Genomic DNA, 21,932 nt, shown 5'->3' with positions numbered 1-21,932 from the left:
GCTGTCCCAAAACCTAAAAGGATCCAGTGGTCCGAACTGACAAGCCAAAAAGCCCCGATCCTGGAGTGGGATTCCTAAACTGATCCTCGGGAAATTCAAGGGATATCTTTCCAATTGCAGTGAACAGGGAGATGAGTGGGTTCCAAAGATCCTTAGTTTGAAAAGTGGTGAGTTGAAGTGTACAGAGTTCTGGCATCTCAGGCTGCCACAGGCAGGAGGAACTAATGCTCTCCATGGTTCATGTTTCATAGAGTGTGCCTTTAAGCAGAAATCTAACACACACAGCAAACTGATCTTTGTTCAAGGTGCATTGCTGACCACATCTTAGACATTTTTGAAAAACAGAAACTTCCCTCACAGCAGTCCATCTCTGTTATTATCTATGATGGAAATGAAAGCTGGAAGCATACTCTCTTTGCCATGTAATCTAGAGGTTTATTCATGTCTCTGTTTTCTCTAATGTGCATATGACATTTACATGTTAATAGACTTTTTTAAAAAACTCAATGATGGAAGGTATGGTTGTGTGGTCTTCTAACTTTCTACACAGCAAAATCAGTTGACTGGTACACTTCCTTCCAACTCTAAAATGAGCAACAAAAAAAGCTGTGATCTCTATGAATGCAGGAGGGAGGGAAGGGAGGGTAAGGAGGCCACTGCTCATCATTCCTCTGTTACACTCATGGCAAAGCCAACTGGAACATACAAGGTGAGTCTGGTCACACATCTCTTGGCATAGCCATACTTGTCTCTTCCTTGAAGTTACATGACAGTGGGGGCCCCTTAGTCCCAAGCATCGGAGCCATACTGGAAGTCTTCTCACTTGCCACTTCACAAGGCCTTCCCAGAAGGATGCTTTTGCTCTGTAAACTTTATGCCAGCCACAACCATGAGCTGTAATCACTGCTAAAACAGATTACAAGGCCTTCCCAGAAGGATGCTTTTGTTCTGTAAACTTTATGCCAGCCACAACCATGAGCTGTAATCACTGTTAAAACAGATTAAGCTGGGTATGTGTAAAAGCAACAGGGTTTAAAATGATATTATTGGAAAAATTTAATACATAGGTGTTGAATGTCTTATTCAAATCTCCACATTCTTTCACTTATTAGGCATAACCCTTAAAAGCACTTAAGTCTCCCAACATATTTGGCTAATTTTTTTGTTTTTGTTCTTTTTTTTTTTGTTTGTTTCTTTATTCCACTTAGTGCTCCCTCCATGTGTAGGGATGTAGGACAGTTGACAGGACCCTGGAATACTCTCAGAGGACTCTCTCACTCAGAAGCCATCAACTGCCAATAGCTTCTCCACTCAGAGTGAAATACAGTGAAGACTTATGCAACCATGCTTATTGTAAGTGTTGTCTAGGTAGTAACAGCCACAGCATGTGTAAGCATGAGATGGTACTGACATGTCTAGCAATGTTTCAGTGTTCTAGAAATGTTTCAACATTTCTACAGTCACACAGCAGACATCTACTATATCTGGCTCTGACAGTCTTTCTCCCTCTATTTCCTCAGGAATCTATGACTTTGGGCTTTAGATGTGTGGAAGGAACTTCTTTTACATTGTGTGACACAGGTGTCACTTTTAGATTGAGGCTCTCCACAGGCTAATATTGTGTGTATTTTGACTAATTTGCATCTCTGTTTATTCTTCATCTACAGCACAATATTTTCTGGTGGGTGCTGAGAGGTGCCTAACTATGTGGTTATAAAGATGAGAACTTAGGTTCATTTACTGTATCTACTTAGTAGAATTAATTTTAATTAACATTACATTCTTCCTAGGGCTTACCACCTAGCCAGGCAGAAGTATCTCACCAAATTAGTATCACATCAGTTACCGTTTGTGGAATGAGTTTTAAATCCAGTCAGAAAATGACTGATTAGTCTCATAACTTTCTGCCATTATTGCATTACAGACACTGTTGTTTTTATCTAAGGCACAGCAGCTGCAATTGACACTCTCGCTGCCTCACCTGATGACTGGTCCTCTGCAGCTGCTGCTGCTTTGCTCCTGACACCTAAGACCCAAGGTCTTTCAGGTTGGGGTAACTAAGGTCTATCTTTTTATTTTACCAATAAGAATTCAGGAGCCAGATTCGCGGTGAAAACCTGCTACCTCAGAGAGACAAGACCTTCCTACACACCAGGGGAGATATTCCAAGAGTTCTATTGACTCCACTGGGAAAAACAACAGGAAGTATGCCACAGCCAAGATTCCAGACAAACAATAGACATAATTGTGACTCGGTAATGGTTTCATGGAATATTTACAGTTACAGAAGAAAGAGACTCACTAATCAAGACATGTTTCAAACACACTGCTGAAACAAACTGTTGGGGGTTACTGCAAAGAGAAGTCATTACTGCAGGGTTTCTCTGCAGTGTGAACTCTCCTGTGTCTCCTAAGGGATGATATATGCCCATAGGCTTTGTGACATTCTTCACACTTGTATGGTTTCTCTCCAGTATGAACTGTCTCGTGTCCTCTAAGGTCTGACCATGAGTGATAACACCTGCCACACACTTCACACTTGTAAGGATTGTCATCACAGTGAATTCTTTGATGTTTTCTAAGGGATGACGATGAGAAAAAACATTTGTCACACTCCTCACACTTGTATGGTTTCACCCCAGTATGGACTCTCTGGTGATCTTGAAAGTGTGAAAAGGAACAAAACCTTTTGCCACACTCTGCACACTTGTGGGACTTGTCTTCAGAGTGTATTTTTTGATGGTGTGTAAGGGATGCAGAAGATGCAAAACATTTACCACACTCTTCACACTTGTAGGCTTTCTCTGCAGTATGAGCTGTCTTGTCCTCAATGAGCAGAGCAGGGTTAGTAAATCCTTTTCTACTCAGTTCACACTTGTAGATTTTCTCTCTAGTATGAGCAGCCCTGTGGTTCTTAAGGCTTACGTGATAACGAAAGGCTTTGTGACATTCTTCACACTTGTATGGTTTCTCTCCAGAATGAACTAGATGATGAACTCTAAGGGCTGACCATGAGTGAAAACACCTGCCACACTCTTCACACTTGTAAGGATTGTCATCACAGTGAATTCTTTGATGTCGTTTAAGGGATGAAGCTGAGAAAAAACATTTGCCACACTCATCACACTTATATGGTTTCTCTCCAGTATGGACTCTCTGATGTTCTTGAAGGATTGAAAAGAGGTAAAACGTTTTGCCACACTCTGCACATTTGTGGGACTTGTCTTCAGAGTGTATTCTTTGATGTCGTGAAAGGGACGCAGAAAGTGCAAAACACTTGCCACACTCTCCACACTTGTAGGTTTTCTCTGCAATACGAGCTGGCTTGTTCTCAAATCCTTTTCTACTCAGTTTACGATGGTAGAGTTTCTCTCCAGTGTGCACTGCCTTGTGGTTCTTAAGGTTTGAGTGATAACGAAAGGCTCTGCCACATTCATCACACTTGTAGGGTTTCTCTCCATTATGAATCTTTTGGTGACTCTTAAGGAACGAAGGATCATAAAAAGCTCTGCCACATTCTTCACACTTGTAGGGTTTCTCTCCAGAATGAATTCTTTGATGTTGCTTCAGCATTGAAGGATAGTAAAATGATCTGCCACATTCTTCACACTTATAGGGTTTTTCATCAGTATGATTTTTCTGGTGTATAAAAAGTGATGAGCATGTACTGAAGGCCTTATGACATTCTTTACACTTGTAGGGTTTTTCTCCAGTGTGAAGTCTCTGGTGTATAGAAAGTGTTTTAGAAGATCTAAGGACCTTACCACACTCCTCACACTTGTAAGTTTTCTTCCTCCTATGAAGTCTCTGGTGTATAGAAAGTGTTCTATAAGAACTAAGGCCTTTACCACATTCTTTGCACTTGCATGGTTTTTCCTTTGTATAAATTCTCTTGTGTTGAATGCTTACTGAGTTACAATCAATGGTCTTGTTGTAAACATTGTAATTATTGGTTGTTGTTCCTGTTGAGCAAAAGTTGAGATAGGAACAAAAGTTAGGAAATATTCTCTATTCTCAATCTTTTATAAAGGAAACATTTACTCATACGTATTGAAGCATCAGTGAGAACCTATAGTACACTGCAAACCCTATTGGCACTAAGCATAGTTGATAAAATATTCTAGGTAGAAATTATATATACTTCTACTAGAATAAGGGCACAGCCATAGAACATACACATAATATTATTTGAAGTTTAATAGCTAAGTAGGTTGTAAGTGCATTTTTCTAAGAGAAATAAGTACATTAAACACAGATTTTATATAGCCTGACATGCATAAAAGTATAAAGTAAAAAATTGTAGAGGATCCTGAATGAAGGTAGCATAATAATTGCCATCTTGTGCCTTCTATTACTATTTTAGGAACTAACACCCATTTAATTTTTGGGATCTTCAAATCTGTTTATCTTCTTGTAAAGCATATGCCCATGTCCATGGTCAGCTGCAGCCTTATCTCCTAGCAAACACATCCTTCCTGGATAACGGCCACTTTCACCCACATCCTGCTTGGCCAGGAGTTGTCCAAACATCCTGGCAACACATCCTGCAGGTGGCTTGCCACTTTCCCCTACTTCCTTATCCTCTCACCCTACTTAAGCCCTGCTTGTGTGCTTAAAAAATGAGACATGATCAGAATACTGTCTTGTCTCCATCTCTTGCCCTTTCATCCTCACTACCTCCCTCAGGGTACCCATTGACTAACCCCTTGGCCTGAGGCAATTGGTGCCTAACGTGGCCTTGGGTACAAGGGCATCAGTGAAGAATGTCACTGAGGAAAGCTGGCTACATCAGTAATGAAGACAGAATAGAGGAAGGCATTAGATGGGAGCTTGCCGCTATGATGAGACCTGGGTAAGTCAGCGACGATTATGGGGCAAGAAATAAGCCAACATGAGTTACTTGTTGAAGGCCTCAAAAAGGCACTTAAGATGCAGGGTTTGTTAAAATTTTTTAAGGAAGTTTGTCCTTGGTTCCCCACTGTAGGGAGAGACCTGGATACCAGTACGGCTGAACACGCCCATTTGGGTGTGGTCACAGGTATGCAGAGGAGTAGGATAAAGGGCGAGAAGAAGGGCTCGCCCTCTCTCGGGGTTCAGGCAAGGTCTTGGAGGCATTTGGGATCTTGGCAGCTCGGAGTGCCTGTGTGAGTTGTTCTCATTTATAATACACCATCAATAGCCATATCTTGTGTATGGTTGTGTTCCTTTTCACCCCACTGAAGGGACCATAGATGAAAAAAGATGGAAAAGAGTGGGGGATGCTTTAAAAGATTATTATAGGATGTTTGAACCTGAGAAAATTCCCATTACTGTCTTTTCCTATTGGAATTTAAGTGATGAAAATATATCTCAAAAACAATGTGATCCTATTGTGGCTGATCTGATTAAAGAGGGAGAAAAATGAAACCCACGGAGATCAAAAAAATTAGAGGTCAAAAACTTAGAACAATTCAGTGAGGAAAAGGACCTCATGTCTTTTGAGAGTGACTCAGAATTAAAAAAAAAAAAAAAAACTAACCCACTGACTCAAGATAGAGAAATTAAGTAAAACCCTCCCTCTAAGCCTCAAATTAAAAAGGATTTAGAAGCCAAGCCTAAAATCAAGAAAATATACCCATATCTAAAAAAATTTTCAAAAAATCCACACCCTACAGAAGACAGTCTGAGTGATACAGATTAGGAAGATTTGGAGGAAGAGGCGGCTAAATATGAGGAGGACTGGCCTCCCTTTGAACATAGGCCTCCATACATGCCTCCCCCAATGGCTCCTTCCTTAGCTTACCCTGTTCTAACTCCTCAAAAGGAGTTATAGGACAAAATTCTATATCTTAAAGAACAGATTCACCTAGAAAAGGAGCATCAGGATTTGATAACACAGCTGGAAAGCTTAAAAACTGGCAAAGCTGCTGAGACTTCACAAAAGCGCACCATTAGGCCACCCCCTAGGGGAGCTTCCCCTAAGATACCCCTTAAGACCCAGCAACAGATAGACTTTGACAATCTAAGTGCTTTTCCAGTGGCAGAGACTACAGACAACCAAGGCAAAATTTGGCAACAACATTCCAATTTTGACTTCCATTTTATTAAGGAAGTCAAAACTGCAGTCTCGCAGTATGGTGCCACAGCCCCATACACTACTGCCATTATAGAATCAATTGCCAATAAATGGCTCATTCCCTCTGATTGGTATACTCTGACCAGAGCAACCTTGGCAGGGGGGGACTACCTGTTAAGGAAATCAGAATTTGCAGAGGCCTGTAAATAAACTGCAAAAATAAATGCTCAATACAATAATGGCTGGAATGTACACATAGTAATGGGAGAAGGAGATTATGAGGCAGAGGATGTACAAATGGAGTATGACCCTGGGCTATATGCCCAAATCCAAGTGGCTGCCACCAAAGCATGGAAGAGACTGTTCACTAAGGGAGATATGAGCTCTTCCCTTACTAAAGTTAAACAAGGACCTGTTGTTCATCGCCTTCTAATAGCTGCAGGAAGGATTTTTGGAAACACTGATTCAGGTACCAATTTTGTCAAACAGCTTCCAAAAATGCAATGCAAATTCTGCCTGTCAAGAGGCTATTTGGCCATATGCGTTGGGGGGCGGGGCAAAGACCTCTCAGGCTACATTCGCCTCTGTGCTGAAATAGGTATAGCTTATCAGCAGGGCCTTGCCATGGCAGCAGCCATGCAAGGTACTACTGTTAAACAATTCTTATCTAATCAAAGCAGAAACAAATGTTTCAATTGTGGAGGATCTGGCCATTTTGCAAAAACTTGTCCACAAAAACAAAGAGGCATGCCTCAAAAGGCCCCTGCCCCAGCACTCTTCCCAAAATATAAACGAGGAAAACACTGGGCTAACAAATGCCGGTCTAAAACTGATGCACAAGGCCAGCCTCTGCTCCCCAATAACAACCAGGGAAATGGGTACAGGGGCCAGCCCCAGGCCCCCAAACCCAAACAAGTTTATGGGGCAGTCATCTTTGTTCCAGCAGGAAACAATCTATTTCCATCCTCTATAGAGCAACACCAGGCAGTGCAGGACTGGACCTCAGTTCCACTACCTACTAGTGTACAAGCCATTCCCACAGGGGTCTTTGACCCCCTACTACCAAATACATTCAGACTAATTGTTGGCTGCAGCAGCATAATGGTGCACAGGTTACAAATTTTTCTAGGAATAATTGACAATGACTATGAAGGTGAGATCAAGGTCACAGTAGCCTCCCCAACTATAATTAATCTTCCATCTGGACAACACTTTGCTCAGCTATTGATACTTCCCTTGCTGCATACTGGTAATAAAAACATGGCTAATAAAAGAGGAACTGATGGCTTTGGATCTTCAGATGCCTATTAGATAGAGGTTTTATCTATAATAAGCCCCACCATGGTCTTAAAATTAGATAACTTTTTTTCTCAGGGCTGGTAGACACAGGTGCAGATGTCACTATCATCAAAGAGGAAGAATGGCCATCCATCTGGCCTCTAGAGGAAATTCTAACACACCTAAGAGGCATAGGACAGAGTAAAAACCCCAAATGGAGCACCAAGCTATTGACCTGAAAAGATTCTAAAGGCCACTCTGGGCAAATCCAGCCATATGTCATTGCTGGACTCCTAGTCTACTTATGGGGTTGAGATCTGCTACCCCAAATGGGAATCATCATGTGCAGCCCTAATGAAGTCGTAACCATGCAAATGCTTAAAACTGGCTTCACACTCGGCAAGAGCCTGGGTAAGAGCCTGGGCAAGCATGAGACTGGCATTAGACAGCCTATTTCTGCTGTACCTAAGAATGATCACACAGGCTTAGGGTATTTCTCTTAGGGATCATTGGCTGTCCTGTGGCCCACGCAGAAAAAAATCACATGGCTTTCTGATGAAGCCATCTGGGTTGATCAATGGACCCTTTCCTCAGAAAAACTTGGTGCTGCTCAACAGCTGGTACAGGAACAGCTTGAGGCTGGCCATATCCTGCCTAGTACCTCCCCTTGGAATATCGCTATTTTAGTCATCAAAAAGAAATCTGGGAAATGGCGTCTTCTACAAGACCTTAGAGCTGTAAATAAAACCATGGTTTTAATGGGAGCCTTACAACCTGGTCTCCCTTCTCCTGTTGCAGTTTCTTTAGGATACTTTAAAAGCATACTTGATTTAAAGGATTGTTTCTTTACTATACCCTTACATCCAGATGATCAGAAATGCTTTGCCTTCAGCCTTCCCTCTCCAAATTTTCAGGAACCCATGGCATGTACTTCCTCAAGGCATGGCTAATAGTCCCACACTCTGCCAGTCCTTCATGGCAGCTGCCATCCAAACAGTTGGAGATTCGTAGTCCCAAATGTTTATCATTCATTATATGGATGATATCCTCTTAGCAGGACAAAAGGGATAAGTGTTATAAAGAATTAGGTGATGTTTTAAAAGTAAAAGGACTATAGATAGCTCCAGATAAGGTACAGTTAAAGAATCCCTATACCTACTTAGATTTTCAAAGGTTTGAGGATAAAATCCTGTCTCAAAAAAATTAAGACTGGATAGGCTTTGCACCCTCAATGATTTTCAAAAATTATTAAGGGATAATAATTGGTTATTACCCTAACTAAGAATTAGTAAAGATGAATTAAAGTGTTTGTATGTCATTCTCCCTGGCAACCCTGATCCAGCTTCACCTTGACAACTCTCCCCTGAAAGATGTGAGGCTATAACTATTGTAGAAAAGGCAATCCAAACACAACAAATTACATACATGGACAATAGCCGTCCATTATGGTATATTATCTGTAAAACAGCACAAACGCCTACAGCTGTTTTCTGGCAAACTGCTCTCCTATTATGGTTCCGTCTACCAATAAGCCCAAAGAAGGTATTAAACCCTTATTTTCAACTAATCTCAGATATTATTCTTAGAGGCAGAAGACAAGCTAAGGCCTACTTTGGGTCTGAGCCAGACCTTATTGTTCAACCTTACACCAAAGAGCAGGTTGACTGGCTTATGCAAACTATAGAAGGCTGGCCCAAAGCCTTGGCTAACTACATAGGAAAAATAGATAACCACTATCCTCCCAATAGGTTAATTGATTTTGCTAATCGCCAAGAATTCATTTTTCCAAAAAATATTCTCAGACCCCATTCCAAATGCATTAACTGTGTTTACTGATGGTTCCTCCACTGGAATAGCTGCTTATGCTTGGAATAATGAGGTTACTAGTTTTCTAACTGGAGCTTCATCTGCTTAAATAACAGAATTATATGCAGTTATAGCCACCTTTATTGCTTTCCTGATCAATCATTTAACATTTATACTGACAGTGCTATATTGCCCACTCAGTACCACTTTTAGGAACTATAAGTCAAATTAAAAATGCCTCTGAGACTGGTAATTTGTTTAGACAACTAACTTCTATCATAAGAACTAGAAAGTTTTTCTTTTTTTTGTGGCACCTTCATGCTCATTCAGGCCTCTCTGGACCTTTATCCAAAGGTAATCATCTGGTTGATCAAGATACCAGATGCCTTATAGCTTTGCCCGTCGATTCCATCCAGAACACAGGCATTGAAGCAGCGAGTAAAGGATATTCATTACATCATCTCAATGCTAACACTTTACACCTTACGTATCAAATTACTAGGGAATAAGCTAGACAGATAGTTAAAAATTGCTCAGAATGTATCCAGCATTTACCTGTACCCCATCTGGGAGTTAATCCCCGGGGAACTTGTGCCCAACGCTATCTGGCAAATGGATGTTACCCATCTTTTAGAATTTGGTCACCTTAAATATATTCATGTTAATACAGATACATATAGTGGATTCATTTTTGCTTCTCTTCAGACCGGAGAAACTACTAAACATGTAGTCAGCCATTTGTTAGCTGCATTTTCTGTCATGGGCACTCCCCAACAAATGAAGTCTGATAATAGACCTGGATATACCAGTGTCAATTTCAAGGATTTCAGCAAACAACTTGCTAATCAACCATTTTACTGGAATCCCATATAATCCTCAGGGACAAGGAACAGTGGAAAGAGCTAATCTTCCACTCAAGCTGACTATTAATAAATTATTAATAAATTAAAAAGGGGGACTTGGTATCACACCAAAGGCATGCCAAGGAATATCCTGACACATGCTCTCTTCATTATTAATTTTTAAAATTTGGATGATGATGGAAAATCTGCCACCACACGATTTTGGCACTCTGATACACAGAAAACTTTGGCCACAGTTATGTGGAAAGACCCCTGAGACAACACTTGGCATGGACCTGACCCAGTCCTAATATGGGGACGAGGATCAGTATGCATATACTCTGAAGAAATGAAATGTGCCAGATGGCTTCCTGAAAGATTAAACAAATAGATAATAATATACGTCATTCCAGGGGGAATTGCCCCTCCTGAGAATTTTATTCCTTTCTGTTTTACAGAAATGAAGATTCACATCACACTCTGGCCTGTCTTGCTGTTGGTGTCTCATTCAGAAGAAGGGTTTGATCAAGGATCCATCAATCCAGATGAGTTGCTAGCATCTCTGTATGGACCCCCATGTGAATGTAGAGGGGGGACCCTACATGCCCTGACTTCAAGTCACATCCCTTCAAAGACTGTGGATTGCTGCCCTATCTTCTTCCCCCGTTAGGCCCCTTGTTCGGCTTATTAATTCTTCTATCGCTAGGACCTTTTCTCTTTAATAAATTGATGGCCTTCATTAAGAAACAGATAGATGCTATCAAAATGCAGCCTATCCAGGTGCACTATCATCATCATCTTGATTTGGCTGAAATGGGAGACAGCTGTGATGAACTCTAATCTTAAGTCTTATGAACAAGTCATCTTCAAGATTATTGAGTTCATTCTTTCCTTGGTGAGCTGGGCTGGATAGCCAATGATGGGGAACTGAGGGAGGGATGAGTGTGTTTGTTCACCATGACCCCCTAAGACAGGAATGACCATCATGCAATACCATCTGCAATGACGGGTAGAGTTGTTCACACTCTCGGCCCACCATTCCTACTGACCTAAGACAAAAATAGTCCCTTCAAGTAAATCCCAACGTATGTCCCTCTAATTATATTAAAGAAAAGGGGGACTTGTAGAGGACCCTGAATGAAGATAGCATAATAATTGTCATCTTGTGCCTTCTATTACTATTTTAGGAACTAACACCCATTTAAGTTTTGGGCTCTTTGCATCTGCTTATCTTCTTGTAAAGCATATGTCCATCTCTGGGGTCAGGAGAGCCCCAGTTGGAGCCTTATCCCCTAGCAAGCACATCCTGCCTGGCTAACAGCCACCTTTCCCCACATTCTACTTGGCCGAGTTGTCCAAACTTCCTGGCAACACATCCTGCAGGTGGCTAGCACCTTCCACTGCTTCCTGATTCCCTCACCCTACATGTGTGCTTAATAAACGAGATGTGATCAGAATACTGTCTTGTCTCCATCTCTTGTGTCTCTTGCCCTTTCATCCTCGCTCCCTCCCTTAGGGTACCTATAAACTGACCCCAAGGGCCGGAGCAAAAAATCAGGGACAGAAGAAAGTTAATTGTGACTGTCTGAATTTCAGCCTCCACCTAAATACAAAATTTTTGTCCTCCGCATAGAGATTTATTTTGGAGGATACAAAAGATATGCTGCACAAGAAGTAGATGGCCTAAAACGAAATTCATAGCTCAAAAATTCAGGACAATATTTTATGTTTAATTTGGATAACAAGAATATACCTGAAACACTGATTCATAATAATAATAAAAAAAAACTTCAGGTTCACTGGGCATTGCACAAATTTTGCTGAGACAACATATTTGTCACTGAGTAGATGAAAAATGACTTATTTCTATTGTTTATTTGTTTTGCTTTTTTAAAGACAAGTTTTCTTATGTAGACCTTGCTTTCCTGGAAGTCACTATCTAAACAGGGTAGGCCCAAAAATTAGAGATCTACTTCTGCCCCTCAAGTACTGGGATCAATGAAGTAGTCCACCAAGCTCAGGCATAAAATTATGTATTTATAAGACTTAACAGCTTTTGAACATTAAAGTAGAGGGACAACAAACAAGGCTTAAAAATAGAACACAACTCATAGAAAATTTAATCTTTTGCTCTTATGTACTTTATCAACGTGTTCTACCCATCCAAGGGAATATACAAGGAATGTATAACAAATGATAGTAAGTTATACACACCTCCAAAATAATACAAAATTCCAAACTAAAGAAAAAGATTTGAATCTATAAAATTGAGAACTTGGTGAGCTATTAAGTGCATACTCATTGTTACAGTTTTAATTTTTGAGGACACACACACACACACACACACACACACACACACTCACGCAAACGCCAGCGCACGTGTGTGCTCGCCATGCATTTAAATCCTCATTACTGAGTATCTGATAAAGAAAAAATTTCAAGATATCTTCATCAAAGATAACTGTGATGGGATCATGTTCATCGACATGAGTGCAAGTGACACAAAAGAAACTCATGTGTGAATTCAGTTTCTTTCAATGGTTTCACACCTAGTTATTTGGAAATGTGTGAACTTTTTCAGATGGGTAGGAAACACTACAGAGTTTGTTACTGACTGCCGTACATAACTCTATTTTGCTTAAGGTTTATCCAACTGCTCCCCCAACTCAACAATCTGCTGAGAAAATGTTCTCACACATATTCACTGGCAACTTTGGAAGAGCCACTTGTTTACATCATGAAATAAATTGTTTGAATCAATAGAACTGAACTCACTCTTTTAGATTTTTAAGATCCTGGCTTGTATGTGGTATGATGTTATTGTGGACTTGGCTTCATAAACTCAATGAAACTAGGGTTAGAGAGCGCTGGAATGACCAATGTATTTCCTGATAGAAAACCCAACCTTGTCCTTCTGGACCTACAATGGGGTAGGTGTGGGTATTTTTCTCTGGTCCAGATTCTGGGGGGGGGGGACCTGATAGGAACTCCTTCCCTGGGTCTCCTTCTAAGAGTAAAGATGTTGACTGGAGAAGTAATGGACAAAGTTTTAAGTTGATTCCACATGTTACATTATTCCTGTAGATGCTCAATGAGTGATTGCATAATCTACACCATTTCTTCTCTCTCTGCTATTTTTCTGTGCCTAACATTTTATCACTTGCCCTGACACTCCTTGTCAGGGAAATATCAATCCCTGGTCATTAATATTTCTTAATATCAATAGTTTCAATTCACCTATACAAAGACCCTGGCTAACAGAATGGATATGAGAACAGGATCCATCCTTCAGCTGCATATAAGAAACACATCTCAACTTCAAGGACTGACATTACTTCAGAGGAAAGGATTGGAAAAGATTTTCCAAAAAAAAAAAAAAAAGAACCTAAGAAACAAGCTGGTCTAGCAATCCTAATATCTAACAAATAGACTTCAAAGTAAAATCAATGAAAAGAGATCAATAAGGGCATTTTATATTCATCACAGGAAAAATCCATGAAGAAGTATCAATTCTGAATACCTAATGCCCCAAATACAGGGCACCCACATTCATTGTGCGGCCCCATCATCCATTTGGAGATCTCAGTGGTCAATGTTAGAAAAGGTTATCTTTCACTGTAAGTAACTTAAACATTTTAAATGTCATATGCAGCAGATCTCACAGAGGTTAAAGGACCATAATTTTTTATGTATATGCAGAGTACAAAAACTTAATTCCTAGTTACCTGATACTCAAACCTGAAATTATGTACAAGAAGCTAGATGAAGCTTTTTTTTCTAGAAGTAGTACTCTATATGATCATTAATAGCATGACAAAAGTTTAATATATATATATATATATACATATATATATGTATATATATATGTATAGTACATTTTGAGATAATATTTACACCTTAAGAAAAGTATTAAAGATTCAAAATCAAAACAAAGTGAGATAGGTGGAAATGATATAGTCCCCAAATTTGGTTTTTATTTTGTGCCATATAAGGTGGCTCTCTTAACATGATACAGGAGATCTTGTCTATTTCCCCTTCCCAGGGGGATCTACATATGTCTCTTTTAGGGTCCTCCATGTTACCTAGTTTCTCTGGGGTTGTGGACTGTAAGCTGGTTATCCTTTGCTTTATGTCTAATATCCACTTATGAACGAGTGTATACAGTCTTTCTTTCTGGGTCTGGCTTGCCTAACTCAGGATGTTTTTTTTCTAGTTTGATCCATTTGCCTACAAATTTCAAGATGCCATTGTTTTTGTTATTTTTCCCCCCACTGAGCAGTACTCCATTATGTAAATGTAATCCATTTTCCTTACCCATTTTTCAGTTGGGAGTTATCTATGTTGTTTCCAGGTTCCGGCTATTAGAAATAATGCTGCTATGAACACAGTTGTGCAAATGTCCTCTCGGTATGAGTGTGCCTCCTTTGGGCATATGCCCAAGAGTGGTATTGCTGGGTCTTGAGGTAGATTGAGTCCCAATTTTCTGGGAATTGGCTCTACTGATTTTCACAGAGGTTGTACAAGTTTGCAGTCCCACCAACAATGGAGGATTGTTTCCCTTTCTCCACATCCTCTCCAGCATAAGCTGTCATCAGTGTTTTTGATCTTCAGTACAGGGGTAAGATGGTATCTCACAGTTGTTTTGATTGGCATTTCCCTGATGGCTAAGGCAAATGGCTTAAGTGTTTTTGGCCATTTGCTGCCTTCTAAATATTGACAGAAGGCCCTGGATATATGTTCTACAGACCCTAAGAGACTAAGGATGCCAACACAGACTACTATACCCAGCAAAAATTTCAATCATTGTAGAGGGAGCCTTATGACTAGCTAAAAGATCCAACTCTACTGTCATGAACAAGATGCACACAATCACTATATCCAAAGTGGTTGATGGGCATCCCTGAATCAACAGTGTAGGGACTTGTTGGTCATCCTGTCCTACTCCTCCTAGGTAAATGGACAGGCCCTACTGAACCAACTAGTGGTAAAAGTGTTGAAAAAGAAAACAGCATCCCTTAAATTAGTGTACCCAATGTCCCAACAGAATCCCTTTTACAGTATGTTAATGCTTTGAATCTTCCCTAAGTTCAGTGGGGAATGAACTATCCAAAGTGTGTCTGATCTTCATTCAACTGCTACTCACTCCCAAATTGTTCTGATCATCAGAACTGAAACTGGTGAGCCTCTGTCATGCCTGGATCTCTATGATGGAATTGTGGGTTTGGCTTTATGAAGCCAACCATGCTCACATTGATGTAGAGATCCTCCTGGCAGGAGTCTGCTGTCAAACTCTGCAAAGGAATGATGAAATGACTCTCAGTCTGACTAGCACTGACTTCTCTTTCCCTGAGACTTACACTATAGTACAGACTGAACAAAAAAAGAAACCTTGGAGTTCCCTATAAATAGAAGCCCAGCTCTTTGTTGACAAATGAGAAGCAGAAGAGACTTAAACCATCATAAACTTTTGAGAGATGTGCTTTGACAAGAAAGACATGAAGAGAGACCTATAGAATGATTCCCATAGAATCATGTTTCTAGGCACATGGGAAAGTCTGTCTTTCTGTGGGATATTTGGACCTAACTCTGCCCCTGACCCCTCATTCCTACACACCTGGATACACGGTGGCTGCTGCTTGTCTCTTCACTCCTGAAGGCTCTTGTTTTTGCTCCAGAAATGTCACCAGGTGTGGCTTAGGGACAGCAAGACCTGTTACAGAAAAAGGAACAAGATTGTTCAGGTGTTCTTCTATTGGGAATTGACATGTCCCTTCTAGTGCATGGTGATGTAATAAATGACTCCAGACAATCAGTTCAAAAAAATAAATGTTTTCTGTCAGGATCACTACAGTACATAAAGAAATTTACAACATCGAGATTCTCTGTTTCATGTAAAGGGAGAAAACACAAAAACTGAATTGTGAAAGACTTTCATTAATAACTGTACTCCAAGTCTCATGCCAGTGAATTTCTAACAGTCCCACAAGAGTGAAGTAAATATACATGCAACATACAAACGTTAAACACAAAAACAGAAAAACAGTGAAATGATTCTTTTTAAAAATAATTTAACTTTATTTTTTATGTGCACTGAGGTTTTTCCTGCATGTATGTCTCTGTAAAGGTGTCAGACCTTAGAACTACAGACATCTATAAGTTGCCATGTGGATGCTGGAATTGAACCCCTGTCTTCTAGAAGGGCAGTCAGTGCTCTTTTTCACTAAGCCATCTCTCCAGTACTAAAAGTATTCTTAATACAGAAAAACTCTTTATTTTTCTGAAAATGAATCATATGCAACTTGACGTTGAAATGTTACCATGAGATACAGTACATAAGTGAGTGAGATATATGTTGAGGGTGAAATAAGAATTCACTATGGATGAGTTCCTTACCTAGGAACTCAAGGTTGCTGTAATTCTCCAACATCACATTCCTGTACAGATTCCACTGAGCAGGATCCAGGCATTTCCTCTCTTCTGGAGAGAACTCAATGGCCACATCCCAGAAGGACAGCATTTCCTGAAATAAAGACCAATGGACGATAACACACTTTAATTTAATTTAAACCAGTAATGATATAAATACCAAGATGCATTGGGCTGGATATGGATAGTTCTTCTGTCAACTTGACATTAGCTAGGGTCATCTGAGAAAAGAGAAACATAATAGAGAAAATGTCTACCTAAGACTGACCTGCTCCAAGCCTAGAGGGTATTTTTAAATTAGTGATTGATATGAGACAGCACAGTCCACTATGGGTGGTACCCACCCTGGGCAGGCGATCCTATATGGTGTAGAAAAGCAGGCTGGGCAAGTCGGTAAGCAGTGTTCTCCAGGGGCCTCTGCTCCAGCTCTTGCCTCAGGTTACAGCCTTGACTTCCCTCAGGGATGGACAGTTACCTGAAGTTGCAGTCTACAATAAACCCCTTCTTCTCCAACCTGTCTTTCTTCAAGGTCTTTAACACAGCAATAGAAACCCGAACACAGGCATTGTGTGTCTATGGATACAAAGCTAGATTTTTCCCACCATAACAGCTAGAAATGTTTTTTTGCATAGTTGAGTAATAGTCCTCAGACATGTCTGAAGTGGTCACTTGATTTCAAACTGTACACATGTTCAATGAAAGACATGACAAAAAAATCCTATAAGCCCAGTTGAACACACAATCTAACTAAGACAGAGGAAGTGTAAAATGAATGCATCCACAAAACATGCATTTAGTGCCATGTCCACCCATACACCACACACACATACACTTCAGAATTTCATACTAGCGAACCATTGTGTCTCGAGTATTTCCTCACTTAATTCTTTAACTGGCAGAGAAAATGAACACAACCAAGACATCAAGACCCTTACACTAGGCAGTTTAGAGTACAGGAGGGGTCAGAAACCCCGTTTGCTCTAAGACACTGAGAAATCTGACAGCAGCCATGTGAGAATGGCTCAGCTTGTGAAGCCTGCTTCCGTACCAAAGCTGCTCAGTGAGCTGCCACCTCCACCTCAGGAGCAGGCAGTCAGCTCACCATAATTAGCTTGCATCCTGGTCACCTCAGCTGACCATCACTAGCTTGCAGTCCTGGACCTTGCGCTATCATCTACTCCTCGCTCCCAGGCAGCTCTCCTGTCCCAGAAGCCCAAGGCGGACTCGGGCTGCACGTCCTAAGGAAACCATCTCTCTGGGCACAGTCCCATCGCCCTCTCCCAGCCCAGACCTGCAACCTCCCGAGTCCCAGCCAGTTCAGCCCAGGAATTCCCAAGCAACTTCTCCGACCTCCCCCCCCCGTCCCCCCCCTCCCAGGTCCTCTCCCTCCAAGTCGGAACCCGCACCCCGCACAGAGCCTCAGGCTTCGCTGCACCCTGGACCAACCTCCAAGTCAGAGACGGAGCAGGAGACGCAGCGAGACAGGACTGGCACCCAAGTTTGCGGAAGACCCACTTGTAGAGACCAACAACCTGATCGCGATTTCCGGAACGGCTCTCTGTGACATCACAGTCGCAGAGACTACATTTCCCAGAAGTCTGCGCGACGGGAGTCCTGAAACCTAATTAGATGATTTATATAGTTCCTGTATTTGTGCCCAGAAGCAGCAGCAGAGTGTGGAAGGAAGAAGTCAGTCTTGCAGGAAGTTAGGGTCCAGGAGAAATCCAACGAAATACTACCAGATAACATACAATCAGCAAGCGTGTTTAATCCAGCATGCAGCGGTCCAGGCATCTGACTAAGTTACAAAATGGTGACCCCGAGAGAAGCTCTCCGGCTACTCTTAAGAAACGTTGGGGGAATTGCAGGAAGTCTGGGGGTTGACTAGTGGGTTTAAAGGAAAAGTTTACATGTTGCCGCAGGGTTGATCGTTTCCCTGGTGGTTAGGGACTTTCCAGCCACAGGTTGGAGAAAACTGTCTTGAGCTAGCAGAAGGCTGTGGGAAGCCTGTAGATTCCTTGTCCCTGAGTTTGATTTTCCCAAGTCCCAGTAAACAGAAAATGAGGGCTGCTCTCCAACAGGGCTCTCAGGAGCCTGTCACAGGACAGCCATGGGCAGTGAGGCTGGCGTCCACCTCAAGATCCTCAGATGTGCGAGCATGAGTCCAGCCTTTGACAGAAATAGAAGGCTTGCTGGTCATTCCTGGTCTAAATGTTCCGATCCAATCTTGGGAGAAAAAAAAAAAAAATCACCCTGACTTGTAGTTGTCCCAACTCGAGGGACAGCAACCTAGAGCAAGAAGTCCAGGGAGGGGAATGGGGACAACAGATTCGAGAGAATGACCACAAGACAGGATTCTGATCAAGTGGCAAATTTTATTTTTCCCAGGCTAGCTTATATAGTCAATAGAGTGGGGTAAAGGGGAGGGGGAGAAGATGCCAAGAGCCAGGTGTTAGTTTAAGCAGGATGTTAGAAAACTATAGAAGGAGGATGTTGGCAGGGTAAAAAGTTCATGGGTGGTAGGGAGAGGGAGGGTTACCTAGGTAAGTGGTGGGATGCGGGAGGGTTGCTTAGGTAAGTGGGCCTGTGGTTGGAACAAAGGATTGATGTCTGGGTCATGTTGTTCCTTCTGGGTGCTCATGCTTCTAGAAGCCATTTATAATCAAAAGATAGTTCTGTAACCCTGTGGCTTGCCAAGTTTGGCCTAAAGGTCCATGCCAAACTGTATGGCTCCCAACATATTCTGCCTTCCTTGTATTAAAGGAAAAGGCCAAGTTTTGCAACAGAGGGTGATAGAGACCTGGCCCCCTAGCAGATTGGGCAGGGTAGACTCTTGTGACCCTCAGGACAGGTATCCATCCTGGGGGTTTGATAGCCCCATGTTCTTTTGTGGGGGCAGGGAGATGGAACATTGATCCGGTTGCACGCAGGCATTTTCCTTGAAAGATGTGATCTTAATCTTTCCGCAGTACCATCCGGCTCTGCACCTCTGAAGCTGGCCATGGGGGTCATAAGGTTAGTTACCTTTCCGGGGGACCAGCCAAGGCGAGTGGTGTTGGGGTAGCCAAGGTCATCCTCCTGGAGGAGAGTTTATGATAATGAACCTGAATAGGCCTAGTGGCAGATTCTACCTGCTGTTTGATAAAGGCCACTAGTCATTTAAAGGCCCAAGGGCCAAAGGATACCAATAGCAGAAGTCCCACAAGGGGTCCCAGGAGAGAAGGTAGGAGGGTGCTAAGCCATGGGGAAGTGGAGAACCAGTTTTGGTACCAGGCTTCCTGTTATTCTCTTGCCTTTTGGGGTGTTTTGTTTTGTTTTGTTTTAAGCCCTCTCTGACTCTAGCCATGCTATCTTTAATGACTCCTGAACGTTTAACATAAAAACAACATTCCTCTCTGAGGGTGGGGTAGAGGTCCCCTTGTTGGAAGAGGAATAGATCTAGGCCTCTTCTGTTTTGTAGGAATACCTCAACTAGAGATTGTAGGGATTCTTCTAAGTAGGCTACCTGGTTTTGAAGTTCCTTAACATCTCAGTCTATAGTGTCACTGAGCTCAGAATGGCTGGATCGGCCAATGATGAGGGAAGAGATCCCAGTACCTGCTCCTACAGCTCCCAAGCAGAGGAGGACTGCAATTTTAATTGCTGATATAGGTTCCTTGCCTTTGTGAGGATGGGAAAGGGTGGAGGTCCCTTGGGATTGTTCCTAGAAGTCAAAGAATTTGTCAGGCTGGTAATAAGCGAGACGAGAGCTCGGTAATAATCTGCACAAGAGCTCAGAATGCCACCTTCTCAAAGATATAGGTGGAAAAGCTGGGAGTGAGGCCATTGAGGCAGGCCCACCAGGCATTGTTAGGAGGAATCAGCAGGGGACATGGTAAGGGTGCAGAGATAAGAATGGGTTAAGGGAATTGAAAGTGGGGGGTGTCACACAGAGTCCAGAACTCATGAGCTGGCTAAGGGTGAGTTTGGAGGTGGGGTTTTCAGGAGGAGGAGAGGGGTGGCTATTTTATCTCAGCATGCCAGTTTTCCTCTTCTCCATGCATATCTCCAAATGGTCCAATAGCCATCTTGTTTTATTGTTTCCCTATAAGAAAGCACAAACATTTCCTCCACCCCAAATTGGGTCTTTTTTACAGTTTGGTGTATAGGTTTATTAGTTGTCATATGTTTAGAAATTTAAATATCTATCAATTGTCATGTGTATATATTTTAATTTGTCAAATTTTGTAATATGAGTAACATCTATTTGCCATGGATGATTAGGAAGTGGACCTCTAGGGTTTATTGCTAAATTAGTTACAGATAAACATTGTAAGTACACCTTATTGTTTGGCAATTTTGACGAGTAGTCTCTCTAGTTAAACCAAATTGTTTTCTTAGAGTTTTTGTTATTTTAGTGATGAAAGTTATGAGGCTGTAGAGTTCTCTTTATCTAAGACAAATTAACCAATTTTATTAATCGAACCATTGATAAGTTCCCTTTAGCCAGTAGGTAGGGAAAGGCCTGAATGGGCTCCCTAATGTGACCCACGAAACACAGCAATTTTTGTAGGTGAATAGTATTTTGAATTTGTTTAAATAACATTTTTAAGCTGATAGTCATAGTTTTTATCTATAGAATTGTCTCTATTACTTAAAGAGCCTTAAAAACATGATTATTAGTATACAAATTAAAGGAATCACTTTATTAGATGCTGAAAGACCATTGTAACAGCTAGTAACTTGATGACCTGAGCTGTGGTTGGAGCAGTCTGTTCTGTATATTTTTTACCATTTATAATATATTAGAAGAACCATTAGTAAAAATTGACATAGTATTTTATGAGATTATTTCTCACTATTTTTTTGGAAAATATATTAGTATAAACTGTAACAGCCTATGAGCTGTAATTGATTATCAATGTTCCCTGAAAATTTAGCAAAAACAATTACCCAATGAATCATTATTTAGAAATAACCAATCAACTTGTTGCTTGACATAAGTAACATAATTTTTTTTATCTTTAAGCCTTAAATTCTTTAGAACTTAGCATATGTCCCAAACAATTTTTGAAATTTTACTTAAAGGTTTTTGAGCAGCCTTTTCTAATCCATCTTGTTAAACTTTTTACTAGCTGACATTAAAAATTTAGGAGGATTTTTGTATCCTCTCCTCTGTCAAATTTCATAGAATTGTCCATATAGATCCCCCTTTGCCCCTAAGTCAATGGGGCTGATTGGATGCTCTTTTTAATTATATTTAAGGCAATTTAGGTGACTTTTTAACTATATCTGAAGTAATTTAATGTATGTAAGTACACATAATACACATTTGTAAATCATATCCAAGGCAATTCACTTTTACTTTAAAGTAGAGAAGCAACACACTGATGTGGGAATGAGAATTGTGGTTGTAAGGTGGTTTCAAAACCAGACTTGGTGTCCCTGGATGTGCTTCTAGCTGCTCAGTGGTTACTGGCAAATGGACAATTTAGAGACCTTTCTAAATAAAAAGTGAAAAATAAGAACAAAACGAATGAAAACCG

The 21,932-nt window shown here is 41.1% G+C and overlaps 1 protein-coding gene across 2 annotated transcripts; it reads right to left on the bottom strand.

Annotated features, from left to right (window-relative positions):
• Positions 1-410: 410 nt before the first annotated feature.
• LOC100751304 (zinc finger protein 58) lies at positions 411-17,983 on the bottom strand. 2 transcript variants are annotated; one of them, XM_027400092.2, is made up of 4 exons: positions 17,854-17,983; positions 16,375-16,501; positions 15,596-15,691; positions 411-3,962 (listed from the first exon to the last, which is right to left on the bottom strand). In XM_027400092.2, the coding sequence occupies exons 2-4, from the start codon at positions 16,496-16,498 to the stop codon at positions 2,350-2,352; spliced, it is 1,833 nt and encodes a 610-aa protein (XP_027255893.1). In that variant the 5' UTR covers positions 16,499-16,501; positions 17,854-17,983; the 3' UTR covers positions 411-2,349. The 2 variants fall into 2 exon arrangements, with proteins under 2 accessions (XP_027255893.1, XP_027255894.1); XM_027400093.2 differs by lacking the exon at positions 17,854-17,983 and adding an exon at positions 14,296-15,272 and having other exon boundaries at positions 16,375-16,421.
• Between the last annotated feature and the right edge of the window lie 3,949 nt (positions 17,984-21,932).

The sequence above is a fragment of the Cricetulus griseus genome, chromosome 2 (assembly GCF_003668045.3).
Source record: "Cricetulus griseus strain 17A/GY chromosome 2, alternate assembly CriGri-PICRH-1.0, whole genome shotgun sequence".
In the NCBI taxonomy this organism is placed as follows: Eukaryota; Metazoa; Chordata; class Mammalia; order Rodentia; family Cricetidae; genus Cricetulus; species Cricetulus griseus.
Note: the sequence above shows the minus strand (reverse complement) of the source record. Positions and strands in the feature narration are given on the sequence as shown.